Genomic DNA, 22,892 nt, shown 5'->3' on the forward strand with positions numbered 1-22,892 from the left:
TAAACGTGAGTAATCTTGACTTAACTAACCTTGACTAAACGTGAGCAAACTTGACCTAACTAAATTTGACTAAACGTGAGTAATCTTGACTTAACTAACCTTGACTAAACGTGAGTAATCTTGACTTAACTAACTAAATTTGACTAAACGTGAGTAAACTTGACTTAACTAAACTTGACTAAACGTGAGTAAACTTGACCTAACTAAATTTGACTAAACGTGAGTAATCTTGACTTAACTAACCTTGACTAAACGTGAGTAAACTTGACATAACTAAACATGACTAAACGTGAGTAATCTTGACAAAACTAAATTTGACTAAACGTGAGTGATCTTGACTTAACTAACCTTGACTAAACGTGAGTAAACCTGACCTAACTAAATTTGACTAAACGTGAGTAATCTTGACATATGAAGGTGGCCCAGAGAACTTAGCCGCCGCAATTTGTCTTCAAAAGTTGCGTCCCAAATATATACTAGGATCCACTGATTGTGGTTCGAATCCCAAATACGCCCTGATTTTGATGCCTTGTTGCAAGCACCCCCAAGATGTTTTCTACAACCGGTGTCACTGTTGTCAATACACCCACATTAGGCTGACACGCTTTGATATTTAAAAGTGTTCAAAACAAAACAAATTCGTTTTCTACAACTTTCTCATACGAGGCATTGCGAAACTATTTCTATTATTCGGAAATCTCTGCTCTGAGCTCAAGCCCCAGCAATCCCATATCTCGTGGTTCATTAGGAATTCCTCCGCGAAAACCTTTCAACATTCAGTATTTGTGAAAGTATTTGGAATGTACCTTAAAGGAGAACTGCAGAGTAAATAGACCCAGAAAGATTACGGGGTAGAAAAGGTCTTCAGCAACTTCTGCTTGCCCCAAAATGCGACTGTGCTTGTCGTAAAAGGCGACTAACGGGATCGGGTGGTCAGGCTCGCTGACTTGGTTGATGCATGTCACCCATCCCAATTCCGTAGATCGATGCTCATGATGTCAATCACTGGAGTGTCTGGTCCAGACTCGATTATTTACAGTCCGCCGTCATATAGCTGGAATATTGCTGAGTACGGCGTTAAACAACAACCAACCAACCAAGTACATGTACTTAGCACCAACCTCTGGAAAGCTAAACACAAAATTCAATATTTGCACAGCAGGTTTAAACAACCCCTAAAGCTTATGCAAACAAACAAACAAAGCAGATTGAATAAACAAATGTATCCCGAGATCTATCAGTGCGAATAGACGAGTGAGTGAATATGCTTTTACGCCGCATCTAGTCATTTTCTAATGTGACAACAATTACTTTGCACCCACACCAACAAAAAATCCTAATATCCATTGAGGTGAGGTGTAATGGTGTTTAACGTCGCGTCTAAGATTATTGCACTTATATAGCGACGTGCATGCACGTGTATGGCTGCTTGTACTAGTCCGGCCTGATGCCGATTTATAGTGCTAGCTCACTGAGATACCATGCTGCAGTTTAACATGAATACCCCACTCAGACACAATATACTGACTCCGAGCCGACCAGTCCTTGTTTTAGCCCCTTAATGCCGAGCGCCAGACAGGGTAACAACAAATACCATCCTTTAACGTCTTTTGGTATGACGCGGTCGGGGATCGAACCCCGGACCTTCCGCTCTCCGGGCGGACGCTCTACCATTAGACCACGGAGGCGGTCGAATGTCCATTGAACAATAAAATAGATGTAAATGATGTCTGTTTCAATGTTAATCATGAACACAGGCGGGCGGTATAAAACTACTTGTATGTTATTTAAAAGGTATTACGGGGCACGGGTGGTCCAATCGTCTAATGCGCTGCAAATCGATGTGCAGAGTTGCGTCCCTTGGGCACGCCAGAAACCTATGATCGTGAGTTCGAATCCTGATTCGGCCCGATTATGTTTCAAGGTTTGTCAGTACATACTCGTGCCTGTGGTTTTCACCAAATGGTAAACATCTGAGACCTGCATCACTTCAGGCTTTCCTCCCATTTTAAACTGAGATTCCTTTATGTAACTGGAATACTGCTGAACACGGCGTTAAACCCAACTCACTCACTCACTCAAAAGGGGCGGTCGGGTAGCCTAGTGGTTAAAGCGGTCGCTCGTCACGCTGAAGACCCGGGTTCGATTCCCGACATGGGTGCTATGTGTGAAGCCCATTTCTGGTGTCCCCCGCCGTGATATTGCTGGAATATTAGTAAAAGCGGCGTAAAACAATACTCACTCACTCACTCACTCACTCACTCACTCAAAAATGTATGGTTTCCTATACATGTGTTATTTCAAATAACACCATCATCGTGAAGATAAATGGGCGTTTCCTCAAGATAAGGACATTTATACAAGTCACTTCCCCCTCTGCTCACAGCCGTATTTCCAGCTACTCAGGATTTTCCGACTAAATCTGCTGAGCTCACGTCTAGTCCGCGGAGCAGTGTTTCTCCATAATCGGCGGTGGATTATATCTAACGGGATGCTTGTTATGAAATTATAATGATTAAGGAAAAATCTAGCCTGGGTTTGAACCGGAACACATGTAATGCAACAACGTGTTTATAGGATGTGGTTAGCAACATCACCGCGACATACGACGCGTCGGTTGTATCTGGGAAGCTTAGTGTTTGGAGGTTTGTTATTAACAGCGTGACCGACAAGATCAGTAAGTATGTGTTTAGAAAAAGAAATATTTTGTTATGCATGACTTTATCAGATTCTGTGTGTATCTATTTTGAATGAATTACCATTTTATCGTGTATATTTGTTCAGTATATGTGTCTATATGCTTGCGACCCGTAAAGATCCGGGTTAGAATAGGTCTTCAGCAACCCATGCTTGCCGTTAAAGGCGACTATGCTTGTCATAAGAGGCGACTAACGGGATCGGGTGGTCAGACTCGCTGTTGGTTGATGTAGGTCATCGTATTCCAATCGTGTGGATCGATGCTCATGACATCAATCACTGGATTGTCTTGTCCAGGCTGGATTATATACAGACCGCCGTAAGAGCTGGAATATTGCTGAGTGCGGCGTTAAACAACAAACAAACAAACTATATGCTCGACAAAGTAGCATGTACATATTGCAGGTTTAGATGTATGTTCAGGTATTATGGGCCGATGGCTTTACTACAGTATGCAATCTGTCTGGCTGTTATGTATATATGTCGGTCTGTCTGTCTGTCTGCCTATAGGGGGTCCACTAATCAATACTCTGGGGAAGGAGCTACAATGTTTGTTCGATATATGTCCATGTCCTAGTCCTTACCGTCTACCTCACCATGTCCTAGGCCCATCCTCGACCTCACCATGTCATAGACATCCCTCCACCTCACCATGTCATAGCCACCCTCCACCTCACCATGTCATAGCCCCTCCCGTCTACCTCACCATGTCCTAGCCCCACCCGTCTACCTCACCATGTCCTAGCCCCGCCCGTCTACCTCACCATGTCCTAGCCCCACCCGTTTACTTCACCATGTCCTAGCCCCACCCGTTTACTTCACCATGTCCTAGCCCCATCCGTCTACCTCACCATGTCCTAGCCCCGCCCGTCTACCTCACCATGTCCTAGCCCCACCCGTCTACCTCACCATGTCCTAGCCCCACCCGTCTACCTCACCATGTTCTAGCCCCGCCCGTCTGCCTCACCATGTCCTAGCCCCACCCGTCTACCTCACCATGTTCTAGGGCCATCCGTCTACCTCACCATGTCCTAGCCCCACCCGTCTACCTCACCATGTCCTAGCCCCACCCGTCTACCTCACCATGTTCTAGCCCCACCCGTCTACCTCACCATGGCCTAGTCCCACCCGTCTACCTCACCATACCCTAGCCCCGCCCGTCTACCTCACCATGTCCTAGCCCGACCCGTTTACCTCACCATGCCCTAGCCCCTCCCGTCTACCTCACCATGTCCTAGCCCCACCCGTCTACCTCACCATGTCCTAGGGCCATCCGTCTACCTCACCATGTCCTAGCCCCAGCCGTCTACCTCACCATGTCCTAGCCCCACCCGTCTACCTCACCATGTCCTAGTCCCGCCCGTCTACCTCACCATGTCCTAGTCCCGCCCGTCTACCTCACCATGTCCTAGTCCCGCCCGTCTACCTCACCATGTCCTAGCCCCACCCGTCTACCTCACCATGTCCTAGCCTCACCCGTCTACCTCACCATGTCCTAGCCCCGCCCCTTTACCTCACCATGTCCTAGTCCCGCCCGTCTACCTCACCATGTCCTAGGGCCATCCGTCTACCTCACCATGTCCTAGCCTCACCCGTCTACCTCACCATGTCCTAGCCCCACCCGTCTACCTCACCATGTCCTAGCCCCGCCCGTCTACCTCACCATGTCCTAGTCCCACCCGTCTACCTCACCATGTCCTAGCCCCACTCGTCTATCTCACCATGTCCTAGCCCCAACAAGTTAAATGCCATCTCCTTTCTGCACGCCAATGCTTCACGTGTTTGTATACACTGTGTTCGTCCATCAACCGTGAGTACATGCACCCGCTGTGCAATGTGGTAGTGAAGTATATCTACTTAGTAGGCTAATGAACTGAGTCTGTTTATAATAATATGTAATTATAAGTCAATGAACCCTACTCCGTGCACGGACTGTATGCGAACCCTCCCATTCACTGCACAGGTATGTATTCACGGACTGGGGAGGAACGAAGTTTTAATTTCACGACTCTTGCTCTCGAGGTCTCACCCTGTCATAAATGATTCAACAGTTGAGGGAAGTATACGAATATCCCGACCTACGGACCTTTGATTCAATGAAGAGGTTCCACGCGCATGCGCTCCAACCAGACTTTTGGAATGGAATGGTCCAACACTATTTACGTAGGAGTGTTGAGTCGTTCGAAATGTTAATATCGGGAAATAATACATATTCTATTCAAATAAAGTTAAGGACCACCTGATTTTTTTTTTCATATTATTACAGTCATGGCCATGGCCTAACAGACTAACCACAGTAATATGAAAGAACCAGGTGATCCTTAACTTCTTTTGAGTAGTATACTATGATAAACCCGTGAAGCAGTGACGAAGCTTTCTCTCCCCGTGAATATCCGGGGTAGAATAGGTCTTCTGCAACCCATGCTTGCCGTTAAAGGCAACTATGCTTGTCGTAACGGGATCGGGTGGTCAGGCTCGCTGACTTGGTTGATGCATGTCATCGTATCCCAATTGCGTGGATCGATGCTCATGATGTCAATCACTGAATTGTCTGTTCAAAACTCGATTAATTACAGACCGCCGTCATATAGTTAGAATATTGCTGAGCGCGGCGTTAAAAAACAAACAAACAAAAACAAAATTCTCTCACGGACCAGCTTATCGCCCTTCTCCCAACCTCCAAACTAACCCCACCCCTAGTAAATATTTTTCAAAGCACCGTCAAACGTACCTACACACTCAGTATAACCATGAGTGGTTACTGGGGTAAGATATTTATCTGTAATTGATTCTGTTCATAGGACTCTCTACCTTCCATCTCGAAAAGTGACTTGGAGGAAATGCCAAGGTACAGATCTGCCTCGCTGTCCGATCTCCTAGACGGGACGCAGGACATCCCAGACGCAACGAAGCCTAAAGAACCAAGTATGATAATGTCTTGTTTTGTCAGTAATGTCATGGAGTTCGTGGTTCTACGCTGTATGAATACAAGAAACGGAACTCCTCTCCTCGATGTCGTAGGAGTCGCCACTCGGGTCCTCTCGGCTTATCCAGCTATATTCGTGACCAACTCGTGTTATTCCGGGTCAAGCCGAACAGCGACTCGTGCCCCTCTCGTGGCCATTTTGCGACCGGGTTCCGTCTTAGCGCAAACGGGCATATCTAAAACAATTGTCAACTCGTTTCGCAATGGTTCACACATATCCCCCCATATTATCATATATATTTCAGATGAAAATTAAAGCACATCGGGACGTGCGGAATTATACAGTATGATTGAAGACATTTAACTGTGTCTTGGGTATATTTTAGATGCAAGACATATGTTAAATCAAAAATTATTTCTAAGGGATTCTTTGACGAAGAACTTAAAATCATACGCGTATTATGATTGGTTTGTCGTATTTTTGCACATAACATTCATTGAAAGTGGGACGAGTCTTCTTGCAGTTTACGGAAAGGGGCGAGTGGTGACGAATGCGTACATACTGCGGGCAGAAAGAGCGTAATGATTTCACCGTACACATGGAACGCTAGATCCCTCCGCATATAGTTCGTATATCTGAAGATAAATTATTCTGTGCCTAACAGGAATTGTGCCATTCATCCAAATTCATATTTTTTGTAGACAGTGATTGGAACACTGGTTTGAATTAGTGAGTATGGTTTTACGCCGCTTTTAGCAATATTTCACCACGGGAGTACCAGAAATGGGCTTCACACGTTGAACCCATGTCGGGAATCGAACCCGGGTCTTCAGCGTGACGAGCGAACGCTTTAACCACTAGGTTACCCGACCGCCCCGGTACACTGATTGATGGGCACGGATGTCATGCATGGCGCCGAAATTCGCTGTGCATACTTGCATGCCATTGATCTATGGTCATGGGTTCGAATCCCGGTTCGCCCCGATTATGTTTCCAGGTTTGTCCGCACCATTTACATGCACGTTGGTTTCACCAAGCTGGCACGCCATGATATAACTCAATTATGTTCAAAACAGCGTTAAACCCAACTCACTCACTCACTCGCTCCTAAAAATATGTTTTCTATAAAGACAATTCAGAATTTAAGCTGGAGTGAATATGAAATTCAAACTGCGATTTGTATTTCTTTAGTCAGTGAGTATGGTTTTACGCCGCTTTTAGCAATATTCCAGCAATACCACGGCGGGGACACCAGAAATGGGCTTCACACATTGTACCCATGTCGGGAATCGAACCCGGAAATCCGGCGTGACGAGCGAACGCTTTAACCACTAGGCTACCCGACCGCCCCATTTTGTCTTATAAGAGTGACTGGGAACAAGATTCTTTTTCTGAGCCCTACTTGGAAGTAAAACACTCTCAGACAGTTTCAATAGGGAGAACCTTGAGCAGAGAGCCCCCAGTCGATCAATATGGGTTATGTTGCTCCGATGCATTAGGGCGTCTGGGTCATACAGAGTAGATGATAGTTCACTTACATATCAATCAACGCCGTCTAGATATGATGACACATCAAATAAGTAATCCTTTATGTAACTGGAATATACTGTTGAAAACGGCGTTAAACCCAACTCACTCACTCACTCAAAAGGGGCGGTCGGGTGGCCTAGTGGTTAAAGCGTTCGCTCGTCACGCCGAAGACCCGGGTTCGATTCCCGACATGGGTACAATGTGTGAAGCCCACGTCTGGTGTCCCCCGCCGTGATATTGCTAAAAGCGGCGTAAAACCATACTCACTCACTCAAATATATCTGTAACCACCTCGGTTGTCCCCAACACCCAGCAACTTACGCCTCACTCACTCACTCCGGAAACCGGAAGTGCATTTAACTTACAGCGCTTTCTGTTCCATTTTGCATGTATTTTCCCAAACCGGAAGTGATATCATTAGACCGCAAGTGTTCATAGCTTTGTTACTGAAGTTGCTATTAGGAATAGGACATATTTCCAAAAGCGGAAGTGATGTCATTCAACCGGAAGTGTTTCTAACTTTGTTGAATGAGTGTGAGTGAGTTAATATTAAACGTCACATCGGCAATATTTCAGCCATATCGTGACGAGAAGTAATTCATTAATAACACATATATGTAGACTTTATAAAAAACCTGTCATCAAAGTAAAGTACAATAACTAGAATATCACAGAGTCTATTTATAACTAGTTAAGTTAACATTTAAAAGCAGAAAGAATTAACAACACAATATAAAAATGGGCTGAAGATCACTAAAGGGAGATCACCATACCAGGGACCATGGGGACTTACAGTGCCTTTGCTTCCTGCATGGACCCTGGCAGGATTTATATCATCCCTTCAGTCACTGGCGATAGTTTACCAGTTAAGCCAAATATCAAAATGACGAAAATTAGTTATTAGCATAGGACATTCTGTTTCCAAATTATGCTGAATGGTGCACATGTTTTCCCGAACCAGAAATGATTTTGTTAAACCAGAAGTTCTTATATATTTGCTATTAAGGTATTAGAAGTACAGATTTTGGAATATTCAGAAAATAAATTCTGTTTTTTCGTGTAATGTATACTTTTTTTGATAGTAAGCGCCGCGTGTGGTTTGACATTGTCTGTGTACGTTTAACCATTAATTATTTATAGCTTCAGAAATATCACGTGACCACTGGGATAAACGTCGGTTGAGACAGAAGTGTAATGGCTGCAATAAACAGATTCATCTGGTTTTCCGACAGAAGCATTGTCGAATGTACGTACTCCGCTTGTCTCGAACTAAAGACATGTTTGATGTTTGTTTATTTGTTGTTTAAAGCCGTACTCAGCAATATACCAGAGATATGACGGCGGTCTGTAAATAAACGAGTCTGGATCTGACAATCCAGTGATTAATATCATGAGCATAGATCCAGGCAATTGGGATCGATGACATGCATCAACCAAGTCAGCGAGTCTGACCACCCGATCCCGTTAGTCGCCTCTTACGACAAGCGTAGTCGCCTTTTACGGGAAGCATGGGTTGCTGAAGACATATTCTACCCCGGATCTACCCTGGATCGATATGTTTAATGACCCAAGAACGTAGATTTAACTAGTGTCATTATCTCTTTAAGACGTCGTTGACACATTGCAAGGTATATCAATAAAACAGTTGTTACCCTGTATCGTAAGCACTTCGCTTGTCACGAACCATGAGATAGATAACTCTGAGATGCATCTTTCACAACCCCTAATACAGACAACTGACAAAATAGTAGGTTCAGAATTTAAACGTATCATTGTGTGTCTTCTTGCGATAATCGGACTTTGTTACGATAATTGTCAAGGTAAAGATACGATGAAAAAATTATATATAGGTCAAGGTCAAGGTCGCCTATTTCACGTTTTCTGATATCATACTTGTCATTGCATTGGTTATGATAATCACTGTTATAGTATGCACATAAGGATTGTTTTGTAAAGCTGACATAACATATTGTTGTCATTGTACTAGGTGTGGTAAGGTCTTTTGCCTGCAGTGCAGTCGTTTCCAGCGACGTTTGGCCGACGATGCCTCTCCGAATCCTGACGGCAAACTATATCGAGTAAGTGAATGAGTGAGTGAGTTGGGTTTAACGCCGCTTTTAACAGTATTCCAGTCACATCACGGCGTGTCAGCTTAATGTGGGAGGAAAGCCCGAAGTGATGCAGGTCTCAGACGTTCAATCGACGACAAACAATCGATGACGTCATACGTCTTCAGTTTACCAATCAGCATTGAGAATCGCTAATCACATGTTCACGTGACAATTATGACATCTCCATCAGAACTGCCTGTAGTCATGCCTAAATCTAAACCAATTGTTGAGGGACGATCTTTGCCAATCCTGAATCCACCTCTGTGTCCGAAAGATTACAATATGTAACTGGGACCTTTAATTGAAGTTTAGCATCATTCTGTCATTTATAGCCCGATCTTCTTGTCCAGATTCTATTATACTATTTACTTCAAGAAACCGGCACTTTGCTTTTGATATCCAGGTGTGTCAGCTCTGCTTCAATTATACTATTTACTTCAAGAAACCGGCACTTTGCTTTTGATATCCAGGTGTGTCAGCTCTGCTTCAATTATACTATTTACTTCAAGAAACTGGCACTTTGCTTTTGATATCCAGGTGTGTCAGCTCTGCTTCAATTATACTACTTACTTCAAGAAACCGGCACTTTGCTTTCGATATCCAGGTGTGTCAGCTCTGCTTCAATTATACTATTTACTCCAAGAAACCGGCACTTTGCTTTCGATATCCAGGTGTGTCAGCTCTGCTTCAATTATACTATTTACTTCAAGAAACCGGCACTTTGCTTTCGATATCCAGGTGTGTCAGCTCTGCTTCAATTATACTATTTATTTCAAGAAACCGGCACTTTGCTTTTGATATCCAGGTGTGTCAGCTCTGCTTCAATTATACTATTTACTTCAAGAAACCGGCACTTTGCTTTTGATATCCAGGTGTGTCAGCTCTGCTTCAATTATACTATTTATTTCAAGAAACCGGCACTTTGCTTTCGATATCCAGGTGTGTCAGCTCTGCTTCAATTATACTATTTATTTCAAGAAACCGGCACTTTGCTTTTGATATCCAGGTGTGTCAGCTCTGCTTCAATTATACTATTTACTTCAAGAAACCGGCACTTTGCTTTTGATATCCAGGTGTGTCAGCTCTGCTTCAATTATACTATTTACTCCAAGAAACCGGCACTTTGCTTTCGATATCCAGTTGTGTCAGCTCTGCTTCAATTATACTATATACTTCAAGAAACCGGCACTTTGCTTTTGATATCCAGGTGTGTCAGCTCTGCTTCAATTATACTATTTACTTCAAGAAACCGGCACTTTGCTTTCGATATCCAGGTGTGTCAGCTCTGCTTCAATTATACTATTTACTTCAAGAAACCGGCGCTTTGCTTTTGATATCCAGGTGTGTCAGCTCTGCTTCAATTATACTATTTACTTCAAGAAACCGGCACTTTACTTTTGATATCCAGGTGTGTCAGCTCTGCTTCAATTATACTATTTACTTCAAGAAACCGGCACTTTGCTTTTGATATCCAGGTGTGTCAGCTCTGCTTCAATTATACTATTTACTTCAAGAAACCGGCACTTTGCTTTTGATATCCAGGTGTGTCAGCTCTGCTTCAATTATACTATTTATTTCAAGAAACCGGCACTTTGCTTTCGATATCCAGGTGTGTCAGCTCTGCTTCAAAGATGGCGAGGACCTGGCCGTGGGATGTGTGAAGTCATGGACACAGGATTTCTTCAACATGAGGTCCGCCGCGCACGCTCGAAAATTCCCCTCTGGGAAGGAACCGGAATTAAAACTCTTGTAAGTGTGTTTACATCGTACAGTTATAAACCAATGGACGTATTGCAACAACAAACAAACAACAAACAACAGTCATAAAGGATTGTCAACAGACATTGGATAAAGTTGTCGGTCGTGACACCGAGGGCTCGATTCCCCAAATCTGGGCATGATATGTAAAGTTTGGCACTGACAATAAACTGTACTCACTCACTCACTCACTCACTCGAAAACATAAAAAAATAAAAGGGGGTGGCGTTACTGGGTTGAACCAGTTAGATAATAATAGTGGTCTGCTTATTCACATTGGTTGGTTGGTTTGTTGTTTAACGCCGCACTCAGCAATATTCCAGCTATATGACGGCGGTCTGTAAATAATCGAGTCTGGACCAGACAATCCAGTGATTAATATCATGAGCATCGATCCCTTCAATTGGGATCGATGACATGCATCAACCAAGTCATCGAGCCTTACCACCCGATCCCGATAGTCGCCTTTTACGACAAGCATAGTCACCTTTTATGGCAAGCATTGGTTGCTGAAGACCTATTCTACCCCGGAATCTTCACGGGTCTTATCCACACTGCTTCATACGCACTCTATATTCGAAGCGCTTCATTATTACCCCGGTCAGATCAGTGTGCACCCGATGCTTCATTCTCAAGCTTCCTGTGAGGCACTAGAGAGTTAACATTCACATTACTACCGGGTACCCATTCACTACTTGGTCCTATTTTGAAACAAGCAGGGGGCGGTCGGGTAGCCTAGTGGTTAAAGCGTTCGCTCGTCACGCCGAAGACCCGGGTTCGATTCCCGACATGGGTACAATGTGTGACGCCCATGTCTGGTGTCCCCCGCCGTGATATCGCTGGAATATTGCTAAAAGCGGCGTAAAACCATACTCACTCACTCACTCACTGAAACAAGCATTACCCTGAAACGCTGGTAAAATGTTAAGCATCATGAACCACATACAGCCTCAGAAAAAAATTCGAAAAAGGGTTTAATTTTTGTACATATCACATTTTAAAGAGAATTTTTTCCAATTTATCGTTTAATATCTAAGGTTTCGAATTAATCAAACGTGTCGTGTTGAGTAGAGATTATTCACTTACAAAAACAATTTTATACCGTATGTCTCAAACAATCTGAAATAAGTATTAACTGGAATATTTGCTTGGTGTGATCAATCACAAAACACACAATCTAACTATGGTATCCTTTTCGTTTTGATATGTATCTAAAATATTGACACAAGGACGGGTTTTTTTCAGATGCGAGATACCGAAGGTTTGTCAGCCAATTTCCGACATGTTCCTCGTGGACATCTCCAAGAGCAAACAGATGAAGGCCAAGCTGCAGAATGCGGTGAAGGTATGGCTATATAAAAAAATGATAATATTTTTATTAAAAACAATAACATAATAATAAACCGAAAATGAAAAGAACTATACCTCATGTTTGATTTTCATTTTTTTTATGTTTTTTTTTTTTTTGCAACATAATTTGATTATAAACTTTTCAAAAAATTATTGAATGTTAACATAATACACAACTGTGGATGGGTATCTTAGACACATTATCTTTGAAAATCAATAAAATTGTGGCGAAATTTTAAAAACAGTAGGGTTCATGTGGCTGCAATATCTTTCTTACCCCATCATTGAAACGATTACTTTTAACAAACTGTTGCAGGATGTGTCATGGTTAAAATGACAAATTGAACACCAATTATTTCAATTACATAAAACACAAAGTCGGTATACTTTCTTTTGCCACTCAGTTCATAACAATCATTTGGTTTCTCCCTAAAAGAATGACCCTATAAATCGGATCGACATACAAACCCTCTTCTCCTAACATCACTGAACCCGTGAAGGTCCGGGATAGAATAGGTCTTCAGAAACCCATGCTTGCCATAAAAGGTGACTGTGCTTGTAAAAGGCGACTAACGGGATCGGGTGGGCAGGCTCGTTAACTTGGTTGATCCATGTCATCATATCCCAATTGCGTGGATCGATGCTCATGATGTCAATCACAGGATTGTCTGGTCCAGACTCGATTATTTACAGACCGCCGTCATATATCTAGTATATTGCTGAGTGCGGCGTTAACTTACAAACAAACACCTCCTTACGTCGCCGGATGTTAAGTATGGTGGTTGTTGACAGTATGGCATGAATAGCGATACAAGCTGGCGAGTAATGATGACACATTCAGTGTGACAACCTGTTACATCGGTTACACAGCCAGTTAGGGCCTCTCTGCCAACAGTAGGACACACAGTTAGCTGTGAGGTGGTAAGGGACCAGCTCAAAGGCTCGTCGACGGCTAACAATCTTTATTCCTTAAGTTGTCAGGTACTTGCAGGGCCATTAAACCCATATTCTCACCCCCACCCTAAACGTAAGGAAGTTACATTTGTGTCCGACATCGAATTTTTTTAACTGGTCCCTTAGGCATCTGTATTACCAGATCTACCACCCGACCAAGGACATGTGATAGTACTATTACAAAGTGTTTCATTCAAGGAGAGCAACCGTATTTCCCCTTATTTCCGTCCAGCGAATCGTGTTATGCTATAGCCCCAAATAAAGTAAGGCTAGATTTTCGTCAGGTGTTCGGAACCCTTAAACTCACTTGGGCTCCTTTTCAATTTAAAAAGTTGTTTGTTTCACTCACAATTACACACTTCACAAAAAAATGAAACGCAAAGCCAGATTTGTGTGAGGCAGGAAAATACATTTATACGAGGAACCGTACATGGTATTGAGCCAAAATGTTGTGGAGAGAACACTTGGTGATTGTAGTCATCTCAGTTATCGGTACATAGGAAAAGTCCAAGGTGAAGGTCAGCTGCCATCAATAACGCGTATGTCTCCCGTTGGAATCGATAGCGACCTGACATCTCCTGCCCATGGAAGAGACGAGTATGCGAATCACATCCTGGGGAATGCTAGCCCACTCGGCCTTCAACACAAACGCCAACTGCAGCAACGTTTGGGGTTGTGTTTGACGTCGGCGTAGCCGTCTATCCAATACATCACACATGTGCTCTACCGTGTTCAAATCCTGGGGGGGGGGGGGGGGGGGGGGGGGGGGGGGGGGGGGGGGGGGAGGCCCAGTCGTCTAAGGCGCCGCGATTCGCTGTGCAGAGTTGCGTCCCTTGGGCACGCCAGAAATCTATGATTGTGGGTTCGAATCCCGGTTCGCCCCGATTATGTTTCTAGGTTTGTCAGCACCATACCCGTGCTCGTGGGTTTCACCGAAGTGGTAAACGTCTGAGACCTGCATCACTTCGGGCTTTCCTCCCACATTAAGCTGACACGCCGTGATATAACTGGAATAGTGTTAAAAGCGGCGTTAAACCAAACTCACTCACTCACTCAAATCCGGGGATCTGGAGGGCCAGGGGAGAACATCAACGTTGTTGTTGTTGTGTAGACAGGCTCTTCTGATCCGTGATGTATGCGAGTGTTGACCTGTTGGAATACACCGTTGCCGTTGGCTGCAATTGGGAGGACGTGTGGTAGGAGAATTTCGTTGATGTATGGACATAAGATTGCCCTAGATATGGACCAAACCTGACCTGCCATGATGAGAGACAGGCGCCCACATCATAACGCTACCCCCCATCAAACCTGTCCACTTCCTGTACGCAGTTTCCGGCGTAACGTTCTCCCGGACGGCCATACCCTGTGTTGACGTCACCAATGCAGTCGTTGTTGACGATGTTGTCGGCTCAATATGACGTTTCGAACAGGACGTCTTGCTCTTAGACGTGCTGCTCTTAGACGGTTTCGTACGGTCTGGTTGGAGATTCTGCGCAGTCCGTGTATTTGGGATGCGATGGAGGTGGCTGTAGCCATTTTGGGGGGGGCTGGTTACTCTTGGTCGTCCCGACTTTGGCCGATCACGTGTTGACCTATGCTGTTAAAACAAATCCATAGTGAGTGAGTGAGTGAGGGAGTTTGATTTTACGCCGATTTTAGCAATATTCCAGCAATATCACAGCGGGGGACACCAGAAATGGGCTTCACACATTGTACCCATGTCGGGAATGGAACCCGGGTCTTCAGCGTGATCCAAATCCATAGCCTTGTGACGGTGCTGAATGTTGCATTGAAGACCCTGGCTACAGCTGATCGGGATTCCCCTGCCTTCAAGCGGCCTGTGACGTTGTTTCTTTGCATTTTGTTAATCTTATCATGTTGTTGAACTGTCACTGTTCGATTGACGCAGATGCCAGGCAATCAAAAACCCTGCACTTTAATACCGTTCATAGTGCTGCTGCACGTGCAGTTCGTGCAGCTCCATGGCCATTTTGTTAATGCACTGGGTGCGTTTTTCCGAATCATACGTGTTTCCCGACTACTGGTTTGCATGTCCTTGTTGTGATCATTTTGATCCGGGAAATTCTTTTGTTAAATAAAAAAAATAACACCTTGCAACAATGCATTTTTTGTGGCAGACAATTGTATTTTTTTCAACAGTCTGAGGATACTTAAGTTTTTTCAAGCCTTTTCTGTGACAGCTTATTTTTGCTCGATACAATACCAGGCCAGGCTGGGGGTGTAAGGAAGACTACAGTCTGCCATACTGTTGGTAGAGAGGGGGCGTATCTGTTGCGTATCGGATGTTAAAAAATATTCCCAAGCAGTGGTTCTGATCGTAAGACACCTATGAAAGTGTTGGCAGAGAGGTGTCATTTCTGAGTACAGATCTGAATGTGATAAGATTGGTTCGTCTCTTTGCCGGTGTATTGCAGAAGCCCTGCTATGCGGCGTTAGGCAACAAACACTTATCTTTTTGTGCAAATGGTGAGTGACGGGGTGCTGAGTGAGTGAGTGAGTGAGTTTGGTTTTACGCCGCTTTTAGCAATATTCCAGCAATATCACGGCGGAGGACACCAGAAATGGGCTTCACACATTGTACCCATGCCGGGAATCGAACCCGGGTCTTCGGCGTGACGAGCGAACGCTTTAACCACTAGGCTACCCGACCGCCCCGACGGGGTGCTGACGGTGGAGCGGGACACGTTTATCCTTGTCGAGATTTTCAGTGATCCATTCATATAGCATCTTCCCGAGGCATGATTGTTAACTGACTATAAATGTCCAGTTTCCACTCTTGCCGAACTAGGCTGGTATTATGGAGTTACATTTTGGCTGGACTAACGAGTTTTTGCATAGTCAAATCAAAATCGCGCAACGAAATTGAAATCTGGTTCCTAAACCGTCGTGTAGATTTCGGTCGATTGCGGGATTTACAAAGCATGTGCACCTCCAACTCGTTGTCAACAGATATGTTCCAAATCTTTCATGTTTTTAATTAAGGTGCCCGCGTGATTTGAAACACTTTGCGCTGTAAGACCCGTTTTATCACAATATAGATCATGATACTCTATCATATCGTCTTGAATTGGCGCCTCCATTTTGTGTGAAACAAATGCAAGTGAAACGAGAGGTGGCATCTGACTGGTCCATTGGAGAGGCATAGAAGGGACATAACTCGTAACAGCGCTATGATCGAGCCCAGTAAGTCCAATCTGGTTCGGCAAGGGTGGAAACTGGACTTTATAGTCAATTAACTCTCTTGCCTCGGGAAGATGTTCATATAATGATCACCTCTAATTTGCCTCTGACGCTCAATGGAATTCATTTCGGCAGATAATCGACGTTGTATATGTTGAATGCCAGCGTACAATTTCACTTCAGATTGCAAAGAGACAGACGTTCTGCAGCCTCTGTGAAAAGGATCTGTTCGTGCCCAGTGACAGGAAGCAGTGTGTGGTGTGTGGGGAGATCTTCTGTAAGGCGTGTTCCAGTAAGGACCTCGTGGTCTTCTACCCCCGGGGTGCTGTGCATCAGAGTGACGAGGGACGGGCTCGACCAGACATGGACGTCATTCAAACTGGAACCGTAGGTCTTCGTCATCATCTATACCTAGTCAAGCATGTCCAAATTCACCGTGTTCACATTGACCTCGTCAAGCATGTCCACATTCATCTCGTCAAGCATGTCCACATTCACCTAGTCAAGCATGTCCACATTCACCGTGTTCACACTGACCTCGTCAAGCATGTCCACATTCACCGTGTTCACACTGACCTCGCCAAGTCTGTCCACATTCACCTAGTCAAGCATGTCCACATTCATCTCGTCAAGCATGTCCACATCCACCTAGTCAAGCATGTCCACATTCACCGTGTTCACACTGACCTCGTCAAGTATGTCCACATTCACCTCGTCAAGAATGTCCACATTCACCTAGTTAAGCATGTCCACATTCACCGTGTTCACACTGACCTCGTCAAGCATATCCAAATTCACCGTGTTCACACTGACCTCGTCAAGTATGTCCACATTCACCTAGTCAAGCATGTCCACATTCACCGTGTTCACACTGACCTCGTCAAGCATATCCAAATTCACCGTGTTCACACTGACCTCGTCAAGTATGTCCACATTCACCTAGTCAAGCATGTCCACATTCATCTCGTCAAGCATGTCCACATTCACCTAGTCAAGCATGTCCACAATCATCGTGTTCACACTGACCTCGTCAAGTATGTCCACATTCATCTCGTCAAGAATGTCCACATTCACCTAGACAAGTATGTCCACATTCATCTCGTCAAGCATGTCCACACTCATCTCGTCAAGCATGTCCACATTCATCTAGTCAAGCATGTCCACATTCATCTCGTCAAGCATGTCCACATTCATCTCGTCAAGCATGTCCACATTCATCTCGTCAAGTATGTCCACATTCATCTCGTCAAGCATGTCCACATTCATCTCGTCAAGTATGTCCACATTCATCTCGTCAAGCATGTCCACACTCATCTCCTCAAGCATGTCCACTTTCATCTCGTCAAGCATGTCCACATTCACAGTGTTCAAACTGACCTCGTCAAGTATGTCCACATTCATCTCGTCAAGCATTTAAACATTCATCTCGTCAAGCATGTCCGCATTCATCTCGTCAAGCATGTCCACATTCATCTTGTTCACATTCACCACGTCAAGCATGTTTACATTCACCTAGTCAAGCATGTCCAAATTCACCGTGTTCACACTGACCTCATCAAGCATGCCCACATTTATCTCGTCAAGCATTTCCACATTCACCTCGTCATGCATGTTTACACGCATTTCTTTAAACCTACTCTAAACCCTGGACCCATTCCTGTAGTTCTCGCGAACCGAAATTACCGGCCTTTGATTTCCTTTGGCCGATTTGATTTGCTACGCAGCTCAGTCTAGCGGACCAATCAGGATGCGAGTTACAAAACATCCTCAATGTTGGGTTGGCGATGTCAACTTGGCAGTCAGTTCGATTGATTACGAATCTTCAAGAAATTCAACTTTGAAAAACTGACTGACACGCAATAGAAAGCCCTAAACCATCTTTATGATGGAAATAATGTCTTCATGTCCATTAAAACTGGCTGTGGCTAACCCTCCTAATACCATTAGTTCCTTATCGCGACGTTTGATTGGTCAGTAAAATGTTAATGGACATCAAGGGCGGATAATTTATGATCGCGAGAATCAAAGAGTGAGTGAGTGAGTTAAAGTTTAATGTCACATCGGCAATATTTCAGCCATATCGTGACGAAACAAAATTTGACATTAACAATATATTTTAAACTGTATAAAATTCTGCCGACGAAGGGCAGTATAATAACTAGAATATCACAGATTTACATAAAACTAGTTAGAGAGCATGTAAAAATATATTATCATTTTGCAACACAATATAAAAACAGGCTATAGATCGCCAACAACTGAAGGTAGATCACCACGCTAGGGTCCATGGGGACTTACAGTACTTTTGCTACCTGCATGGAGGACCATAGAAATGGCTCCAAGGGTAAGTGTAGGCTTACCGAAATGTGAACACCGGAGATATACAGAATGGACTTCCGTCTCCCAGGGCTCGTGTTTGGTCTCTTAGCTCACCAGGGCTGAAGGTCACGGTGAAAACATTGCACAGCGCGTTGTCCGTGCGACCGTTACGTTCTTCATTGAAGGTGAGGTGAAATTGGGTTTAACGTCGCGTCCAAGATTATTGCACTTATATAGCGACGTGCATGTACGCACGTGTATGTGTGTGTGTGGCTGCTTGTACTAGTCCGGACTGATGCCGATTTATAGTGCTAGCTCACTGAGATACCATGCCGCAGTTTAACATGAATACCCCACTCAGACACAGTATATTGACTCCGAGCCGACCAGTCCTTGTTTTAGCCCCTTAATGCCGAGCGCCAGACAGGGTAACAACAAGTACAATCTTTTAACATCTTTTTGTATGACGCGGCCGGGGATCAAACCCTGTACCTTCTGCCCTCCGGGCGCACGCTCTACCACAAGACCACGGAGGCGGTCTCTTCATTGAAACAGCTGAGCGGATGACCTCATGTCTCATGTCATACTCTGAATTAAATAGATAAGTCATCATCTGGTCCCTTTGTTTCCGGAGCATAACTTGAAAACCGTGAAAGATTTTTCTACCAAACTTTGTACATGCATTAACCAGGGGATGTAGTAGTGCTTTTTGCTGTTGTTGGGACCGGGGGATTTGTCATCTTCTTATGACATGTTTAAACATAAAATTACAAAAAATAAAATTTTGAAAAAAATCTGAATCTTCTATGAATCAACAAGGTGTAGCAATATTCTAAACCATAATAGGATGTGCACCAAGAAAAAGGGACTCACATTTTGTTCAACCTAGTCAAAATATAAAAACACATTATTGTGAAAATTATCGGGAATCTTCTACTCAGAAACGCATGGCCCATATATAATTTACGTTTGGGACCATGTATAATAAGAACAAAATATTACCATGCTAATATTATGTCCTCTGACATCAATCATACTGTTAATACCTGGTGGCTAAAGATGTCACTGCACTTATTATTCGGCACCATTTGAAATGGCCTGGTGAGCAACAGTGCCTATTGCCTTTAACTTAGATGACACATAGGATCGGTGGTCGAAATATGAATACAATCAAGTTATATTTTTGAGATGTCAAAACATTTAATTTTTCCACGCTGTACACCACTATCCGATACGGCACACCTAGAACCTCCGTGGGACATTTGTGACTAAACGTGACGACTAAGACACACTTACATATCCATCTTCAGTGAATGAGTGAGTTGGGTTTAACGCCACTTTTAACAGTATTCAAGTTATATCGCGGCATGTCAGCTTAATGTGGGAGGAAAGCCCGAAGTGATGCAGGTCTCAGACGTTTACCACTTCGGTGAAACCCACGAGCACGGGTATGGTGCTGACAAACCTAGAAACATAATCGGGGCAAACTGGGATTCGAACCCACAATCATAGGTTTCTGGCGTGCTCAAGGGACTCAACTCTGCACAGCGAATCGCGGCGCCTTAGACGACTGGGCCACCCGTGCCCCCACCATTTTCAGAGGTTCAGGACAATTTGTCAAATATGAAAGCAAATGACATCTGAAGTGTACTGAGAAAATGTAAAATGCTTGGCTTCGTCCTAGATAACACCTGTGGTAGTCAATAGTCAATTCCATTCCACTGATTTACCCATCTGAACTACAACTATAAGAAGTAAGACGAGTTCTATGGATGAACAACTTCTTTATTACAATTAGTGCGACGTTTCGGTGTAGATCCTAACACCTTTATCAAGCAAGTCATCACTTGCTTGATAAAGGTGTCTTACTTCATCACACCAACTTCTAAATGTCACCCAAAGAAGGTACAAGTATAAGAGACCGGCGGACCCACCTCATCTGCTTCATATTTAGATCTAAGACTCTTGCTAAAGAGTTGTTTGATGAGGGCTACAGTATTCAAGGCCTTAGTACTAAATGTTTATAATTCAGTTGAATGTGGCCTCCATTAAAAGTCTCATCCTTTTAATAAAATCGAATGGTTTCATCTCTTGCAGGACATATCCAAGGTGGCGGAAGTGTGGCGCAACTACCGCGTGTGTAGCCAGTGCGAGAAACACGTTGGGCGCGAGATGCGCGTGTTCCACTTTAACCTCGAGCTGCAGAACAAACACCATGAGATGACTGACATCAAGAAGCAGATTGTGGCCATTCTTGATCGAGTAAGTTCTTGTGAGTGAGTGAGTGTGTTGGATTTAACGCCACTTTTAACAGTATTCCAGTTATATCACGGCGTGTCAGCTTAATGTGGGAGGAAAGCCCGAAGTGATGCAGGTCTCAGACGTTTACCACTTCGGTGAAACCTACGAGCACGGGTATGGTGCTGACAAACCTAGAAACATAATCTGGGCGAACCGGGATTCGAACCCACAATCACAGGTTTCTGGCGTGCCCAAGGGACGTGTTCGTGGGTTCTCGTGGGTTTCACATCTGAGACCTGCATCACTTCGGGCTTTCCTCCCACATTAAGCTGACACGCCGTGATATAACTGGAATACTGTTAAAAGCAACTCACTAACTCACATTAAACTGACAAACAATTGGGACACTTTTTTAACTTCATTGTGTGAGGGAGGTTTACTTGACAATATACACTAGTGGTTTTGTAGTTAGCAGCGTTGGTTTCCCTTACTGTAACGGGTCCTGCAATTGACATATTTGCTGCTTCCCAGCAGACAGGCGACAGCTCTTTGTGTTCCGCATTGTCGCATCACATGACTGTGTCTCCATCTTTGTGCAAACAGGAGTCGACATCAAATGTGCACGTGGGGACGAAGCGCCAGTCATCATCGTTAGACATGCTGGATGAAGTGAGTATATGCTTAGTTGGATACACGGTCAACAGAGGTGAGACATGCATGCCGAGGTGAATGTAGAAATGCATGACGAGGTGAATGTAAAAGTGCATGACGAGGCGAATGTAGAAATGCTTGACGAGGTGAATGTAAAAGTGCATGACGAGGCGAATGTAGAAATGCTTGACGAGGTGAATGTAGACATACATTGTACTTGACGAGATGTATGTAGAAATGCTTGACGAGATGATTGTAGACATGCTCGACTGGGCGAATGTGGATATGCTTGACGAGATGAATGTAGAAATGCTTGAGGAGGTTAATGTAAACACGGTGAAGTTGGATATGATTGACGTGGTGAATGTAAACATGCTTGACGTGTTGAAATTGAACATGCTTGAGAGATGAATGTGGACAGGCTTGACGAGATGAATGTGGACACGCTTGACAAGGTGAATGTGGACATGCTTGACGAGGTGAATGTGGACATGCTTGATGTGGTGAATGTTAGCATGCTTGACGAGGTCAGTGTGAACACGGTGAATTTGGATATGCTTGAGGAGATGAATGTAGAAATGCTTGACGAGATGAATGTAGACATGCTTGACGAGATGAATGTAGAAATGCTTGATGAGATGAATGTAGAAATGCTTGACGAGATTACTGTAGACATGCTTGGCGGGTGAGTGTGAAAAGGGTGAATTTGGTTATGCATGATGTGGTGAATGTAAACATGCTTGTCGTGTTGAATGTGAACATGCTTGAGGAGATGAATGTGGACACGCTTGACGAGATGAATGTGGACATGCTTGACAAGGTGAATGTGGACATGCTTGACGAGGTGAATGTGGACATGCTTAATGTGGTGAATGTTACCATGCTTGACGAGGTCAGTGTGAACACGGTGAATTTGGATATGCTTGATGAGATGAATGTAGACATGCTTGACTGGGCGAATGTGAATATGCTTGACGAGATGAATGTAGACATGCTTGACTGGGCGAATGTGGATATGCTTGACGAGATGAATGTAGACATGCTCGACTGGGCGAATGTGGATATGCTTGACGAGATGAATGTAGACATGCTTGACTGGGCGAATGTTGACTAGTTAGCAGCGTTGGTTTCCCTTACTGGAGCGGGTCCTGCA

The 22,892-nt window shown here is 44.2% G+C and overlaps 1 protein-coding gene across 6 annotated transcripts in view; it reads left to right on the top strand.

Moving 5' to 3' along the window:
- Positions 1–22,892, top strand: part of LOC139447490 (uncharacterized) — a 52,095-nt gene that overhangs the window by 23,455 nt on the left and 5,748 nt on the right. For 5 of the 6 annotated variants that reach the window (XM_071228884.1, XM_071228887.1, XM_071228886.1 and 2 more), the window contains 8 exons: positions 5,499–5,622; positions 8,295–8,400; positions 9,142–9,232; positions 10,875–11,014; positions 12,269–12,368; positions 16,712–16,915; positions 20,945–21,109; positions 21,692–21,757. In XM_071228884.1, coding sequence (XP_071084985.1) covers positions 5,499–5,622; positions 8,295–8,400; positions 9,142–9,232; positions 10,875–11,014; positions 12,269–12,368; positions 16,712–16,915; positions 20,945–21,109; positions 21,692–21,757 — 996 coding nt within the window. Of the gene's footprint in view, positions 1–2,548; positions 2,678–5,498; positions 5,623–8,294; positions 8,401–9,141; positions 9,233–10,874; positions 11,015–12,268; positions 12,369–16,711; positions 16,916–20,944; positions 21,110–21,691; positions 21,758–22,892 lie in introns of those variants that run through there. The other variant, XM_071228889.1, reaches the window with a different exon arrangement.

The sequence above is a fragment of the Haliotis cracherodii genome, unplaced genomic scaffold (assembly GCF_022045235.1).
Source record: "Haliotis cracherodii isolate W230 unplaced genomic scaffold, xgHalCrac1.p SCAF_7, whole genome shotgun sequence".
Lineage (NCBI taxonomy): Eukaryota > Metazoa > Mollusca > Gastropoda > Lepetellida > Haliotidae > Haliotis > Haliotis cracherodii.